The 6,094-nt window shown below is 38.7% G+C and overlaps 1 protein-coding gene across 1 annotated transcript; it reads left to right on the forward strand.

The window, feature by feature from the left end:
* Nucleotides 1-2,273: 2,273 nt before the first annotated feature.
* LOC104947151 (protocadherin Fat 1-like) lies at nucleotides 2,274-4,570 on the forward strand (the record flags this gene model as incomplete). The annotated part of the gene is made up of 2 exons (XM_010773112.1): nucleotides 2,274-2,700; nucleotides 4,413-4,570. Coding segments are annotated over 2 exons (585 nt in total), but the record flags the coding sequence as incomplete, so codon positions are not given.
* Between the last annotated feature and the right edge of the window lie 1,524 nt (nucleotides 4,571-6,094).

Below are 6,094 nucleotides of genomic sequence, written 5' to 3' on the forward strand. Positions count from 1 at the left end.
AGATAGATAGATAGATAGATAGATAGATAGATAGGTAGATAGATGGATAGATAGATAGATAGATGGATAGATAGATAGATGTATAGATGGAGAGAGAGATAGATAGATAGATGGATAGATAGATGGATAGATAGATAGACATGAAGAGATAAAAGCTGCTGCTGGCTTTCTTCTTCGTAGGATCGCTGAACGAGCAGAAATATAAAGAGACGACGGGCTGATGAAATACTGAATGAATGAGTGTGGTTCAGGGAAGCATTTAACAGAACATCATGTTTTCACGTATCAGCGGTGAGAGTCTTCGATGTAATACTTTTAGACCCTAATGATTTAAATAAAAACTGTAAAAGTCTTCATGCTGGTTAAATTAGTTCAAAACGTGTTATACGCTGATTCACAGACGTCTCTTTCCCAATGTACGTCAGGGAGTAGAACAGGAGTGTAGTACCCTTATTTGGCCACTACTAAAAACTACAACTCCCATGATGCCATGCCTGTTAAAAGTCACAGATATGGGCGACCTGTGTGGAAGACATTGACGACAAAACTCTGTTTAATTCTTGAAACTGATCATCCAACAGAACTTATTTTTCTCTTTTGATATGTGTCGAATAAATTGTATTTTATTCTAAATAACCACACGAGTTGCATATCATCTAACAACTGTGAGTAAAACTAAACATCTGAAAGATACCACGTTGGAAATGTCTGTTTTAAAGAGCGTCTACATTAGCTTTTAGAAACCAACATAGTAAGAAGGGATAACATGCAGGCGAACAGAATCTAACATAATATTGACTTTAAGATGATGTGAGTTTGCAGAGTGAAGAACATGCAGCAGTGTTTGTGAATCAATGTGTCTCAGTGAGATCTCCCGCAGATTAATCCAGCAGCTTTAAAGAGATTCAAACTCCGCAGAGCAGCAATACTCAAATACTAAATACTTGTATTGATATGCATATTCCCTCATATAAATACAAAAACCAATATAATACCACATCCATTACGTTTCCATGCACATAGATCTGATTACATAACACATATCGTAACATAATTTGTGTTTGTGTCTGTCAGGGATCACTTCTCTCTTGAGGAATAGCTCAATGTCACCAGTAGTGACAGCAGTAAACCAAAGTAAAAGAACATGCTATACCAAAGAGAGCGGATCTAATTGTTTATACGTGTTAATCTTCTCAATGCAGGAAGTCTCCAGTTACTGCAGTGCATTATGGTTTCACTTGAACTGTTCTGAGCTTGAACCTAACCCCTCATTAAAGACGGGCAGTTGGGTAAGAATCAGAATCAGAAACAAGTTTATCGCCAAGTACGTTAACACATACGAGGAATTTGTCTTGGTGTCTCTGGTGCATATACATACATACAAAGTTGGGTATGTCTTACTTGGTTACAATAAACTGAATCTACATCCAGATATTGGTACATGAAAAATGTACGATATCCAAACGTTGTTTCAAAAATCTGAATCTGTTCCGGGTTTTTTTCATAGATACGTGATCAATAATCAGATTTCCAACATACAAACTGAATCTATAACCATTTTTCTTAAGCACCAAAGATATAATCTCTAACCAGATTTTTAAAATATAATAACAGAATCTATAACCAGAGTTAAAAATGAAATCTATTATGACATTTTCTTACATAAAAACTGAATCTAAAACACACCACATACTAGATATATGTATTCTCTCTCCATACTAAAGTTCACACAAACCAAAAGCTTGAAACATTTCAACAGTGACTTTATTTGAACATACAAAGGATCCTTACCGCACGTTAAGACTTAGAAATATAAAAGCGTTTTGAACATTGATTGTCTTTCAATGTATTCCTCTTGTCACTGAGACGTATGCTGACCTGCAAACATCCCAATCAATACTTCCGGGGGAATAATTACACTCTGCAATAACTGGACAAATGCATCTATAAAACATGATGCCTAAACATAACATTATAATTTATTGGTGTGCATTAAATGCCAAGTAAATGTAAATGAAGTGAAGAGCATAAAAAACACATGGATGTAAACTTGGAGCTTATTTTTAATGTTCCTTTGAACTTTTTTTGAGGTGTCGACATATTTTGCCATATAATTGATTTTATGTTGGCTTTGCTGAACTTTTTTCGACACGTTCCGATCAGGTGATCGTTAGGGGTAATTGAAAACAGATTTGTTTCAAATGATTCAGACTTCTCCAATCAAAATACAGTAAACTGTTCCTAACTCTTCCTCTCTTCCTCCTCCTCTTCAGCTGGCGGGCGGAGAGCTGCAGTTCAGCTTCAGCTGTGGGAACATCGCTGTGATACAGATCAGATCTGACCTGGTGTCAGACGGCAGGTGGCACAGCGTTCTGTTGGAGGTCAACTCCAGCGCCCTGAGGCTGACCCTGGATCAGCAGCATCCGTCCTCCCTCTCCCTGACGCAGCCCTGCAGGATGCTGAACTCCCAGGGTGCTTTGCTCTTCGCTTCCTCCACTCCAGAACACCTTGGTAACTTCAGCGGCTGCTTGGAGGGCCTGCAACTCAACGGGGAGCCAATCAGAGTGGGGGATGCGTCGGAGTGGGCGGGGCCTGGCAGCAGGAGGGTGTTCGGGTCGTACCAATGCTGCAGCCAGAGGGGGGTCTGCGACACAAACCCCTGTCAGAACCAGGGGGTCTGCGAGGAGGATGCTGGAGGAGGTGAGTGACTGAAGAGGAGACCTGAAGCTATTCAAACTTCCCAAAAAAATATAGGTGTATAGCTTATATCCTTTATTACAAATTAAATCGAAATCTATCTTTATATACAAAAGGTGATTCACATCACAAAATATTACCCCTCTCCCAAATAACACATCACTTCGTGGTTGGAAAAAAAACATTTAAAACCAAAGAAAAGTCAAATAACACAGGACGGAAAAAAAAAGACAAGAAATGGAGAATAAAATATAAAATAAATACAAAATTGAAAAACAAAAATTAAACAAGAATAAAGAAAAAAATTAAATAATTGTACAAAAAATTGTAAATGTTGTACACCCCAGGCCTGCTTATTATTATTATTATTATTATTATTATTATTATTATTATTATTATTATTGCACAGCCTCTCAGTCAGCCATGACAGATTAGTTTGGCCTGAAATCGTTATCACCCTCCGGCCCTTTGTGTGGCTGCCTGCTTATTTCCGTTATCTCTAACTGGCTGAATGCATCTGTCGAAACACAAAAGATAGAAATGGAAGTCCGAGGGGTTTGCAGCACAATCAGTTTCCTCTGCATTGTGTCTCACAATACAGCAGGTTTGACTTATTCTCTACTTGAAATAGCAGCTGATAAAGACTCCTGCTACAGCTTTAGAATTATATTATTCCTTTGCACAGGGTGGATATAAAATCAGACATAAAGCCATAGAAGATATAGATCTCAGGGCTTCAGAGGAGCAAACAAACCCTGCTATGAAAATCTGCCTTCTGTTTCCACACACAGGGTTTATCTCAGAGTCAGTGAACCGGATTATTTATTTTTCCCCCGTCAGTACAATAGGAGCTTTTTCCCTGTGACCCTGTGGACTAAAGGATACAGACTTCTCTCAGGACTTTATTCGTCAACTCGTCAAATCACATTTCATTTTATGCTTCACACACAAATTCTGTAGCGGGATGCCGAGCAACAAATAAATATTATTTACCAAAAGATCCCACCAGGTCGATGAAATGTAATGAGACAGGCGGAAAACCACAGAGGGAATTGTATTATCTGTTCCGTAGAATATAAAGTCGTTCCACTAATGAGGAACTTTATTTCCTAAGATAGCAATAGTGATGTTAAGTAGGAGGGCCGATTAACTTGATGTCCTTTATGCAATTGATTTAGCCAACTTGGTGATGTATACATTTAAAATAAGATGTTTTTTGTGGCTTACTTGAACTTTAAAACTTAAAAAGAAAAATCCACCGATGTTTCTCAACACCGGGGGGGTTACGTTTTCTTTCTTTCTGATTTTTTGCTACTTCGAGTTGGATTTGTTACTTCTTTTACCCTTCAAGAAGTAACTTTCAATGGCACTTTCTTCAAGGATATTTTGGCATCAGTAATTTCCAGTCTGACAGCTTTAGTTGCTTTGCAGGTTCATATCATTAATTAAAAAAAAGGAATACGAATGACTCTCCCTTTTGATCCTGGATGACTCACAGAGCATGATGTTTGCTGTTCATGTTCTGTGGAACTGTTTTCCAATAACAGACATGTCGGTACACAACAACACAGTCTTTACCATCAAATATCAAAGACACTCTCATAATCTCTGGCGGTGAGGGTTGACATTTGCTTTGTTTATTTATTTGCCTTCAGGGGAAACCTGTGGCTGTAGTTTTTTAATATCTCTTTGTGTGTTTTCTGTTTTCTCTGCAGAGGCGCGCTGCAGGTGTTCAGGACTCTTCCACGGCAACCGCTGCGAGCTCAACAACAACCCGTGTGTCTCCAATCCGTGTAAAGAAGGCACGCTGTGTGTGCCCAAGAGTGACGGTTACATGTGCAACTGCTCGCTGGACAACCCTGAAGCACGGTAAACACAGATTTTATTTATTCACTTTAAACATATTCTTAAAATCATGACAAACTACATGACAATACAGGTGTTACATGCTATGCTATTAAACGGATGGTCCAGTAAAGTCATTTCAAAACAACCAAATGTTCATTTTTCTGAAAGAAAGTCGAAAATGATTGAAAGTTAAATCTGGAGTCCCACAGGGTTTGGTATTGGGTCCTTCCGTTTTTATTTTTTTCACTGCATTTTCTAGTTTCTTTCCTGTTGAATATGTGTTTGTTTTCCCTCAAGAGCTGATAATGCATTATATATATTTATTTATTCTCGTTTAACCGGAGAGTTTTAGAAATAAATATTAATTGAAAGGCTGTTTTAGAAACTTTTAGATAAGATTACAATTATCTTCTTTAAAATGAAAATGCCCAACATGTTTGGAATTGTTAGGCCAGTACACCTTCATCCTTATTACGTATACAAAGGTTGTACAACTCAAACACAACCCCTTATTACATGCAACATCACTTGTACTTCATTTGCATTCCTCAAAAGCTGGGCATGGCCTTGAATTTGCATGCATATTTAATTGGGCGCACACTCGGCACTATAACACAACCTAATGTTAATCCACTCACACCACCAGCAGCTTACAAAGAGGAACAGTCACGTTCGAATGAAATTAAAGCAGCATTTGCATATTCCTGCTTTCATTACGGCCTCCTGTGGGATTGCGATGCTCCTCGTGGGGATTATAAGTAATCAGTGACACAGGTAGGGTTGTGATTAACTCAGTGCGTAACCACAGTGATTCTAATTGGATAATTATCTTCACAAGTACATGGGAGGACCATCTATTTATAATAAAGGGGTGCAATGATGACGTACTTTTCAAGGTCGACCCAGAAGTTAGCATCTCCCTGGTTCGCTCGACAAAATAATAAAATGAACTACAGCACGGTCACATGACTTCACCTCACCACCGCTAAGCTAAAGGAGGCTAATGTTGGGCTATAAAGGAACTACAGCACGGTCACATGACTTCACGTCACCACCGCTAAGCTAAAGGAGGCTAATGTTGGGCTATAAAGGAACTACAGCACGGTCACATGACTTCAATGGTTGAATTGAATACCATCCGCATGAATGAGTGCAATACAAAATAAAATAAAGCACTTGACAACTTATTTAATCAAGAAACTTTCCAAAAACTAATCTCCTTGTCTAGGAAAAAGTAATACATGCTGGACTTTGCTCTCTATGCTCTGTAACTACTGCAATGTACTATTCTGTGCGCAGTGAGGGATTTGAGCACCTGGGAAATTATTTTGAAAAGCCGAACACCCGGCAGTTTTTATATAAAACAAAAAGATAGGTTTTGTCAGAATCGAAGCAGCGGCATCTGTTAATCAGAGGTCTGCAGGTCCGTCCTCTGGGTCGTGAGTCTGGAAGTGAAGCTCTCTGCCTTATCAGTAAAATATAACCTTGATTGGACAAGGTGCTCGCCTTCGTGCTGTAATTTTTTATTTAATCTTTGGGCCACAATCCA

This window comes from Notothenia coriiceps, unplaced genomic scaffold (assembly GCF_000735185.1).
Source record: "Notothenia coriiceps isolate Sejong01 unplaced genomic scaffold, NC01 NC01_scaffold00012064, whole genome shotgun sequence".
Lineage (NCBI taxonomy): Eukaryota > Metazoa > Chordata > Actinopteri > Perciformes > Nototheniidae > Notothenia > Notothenia coriiceps.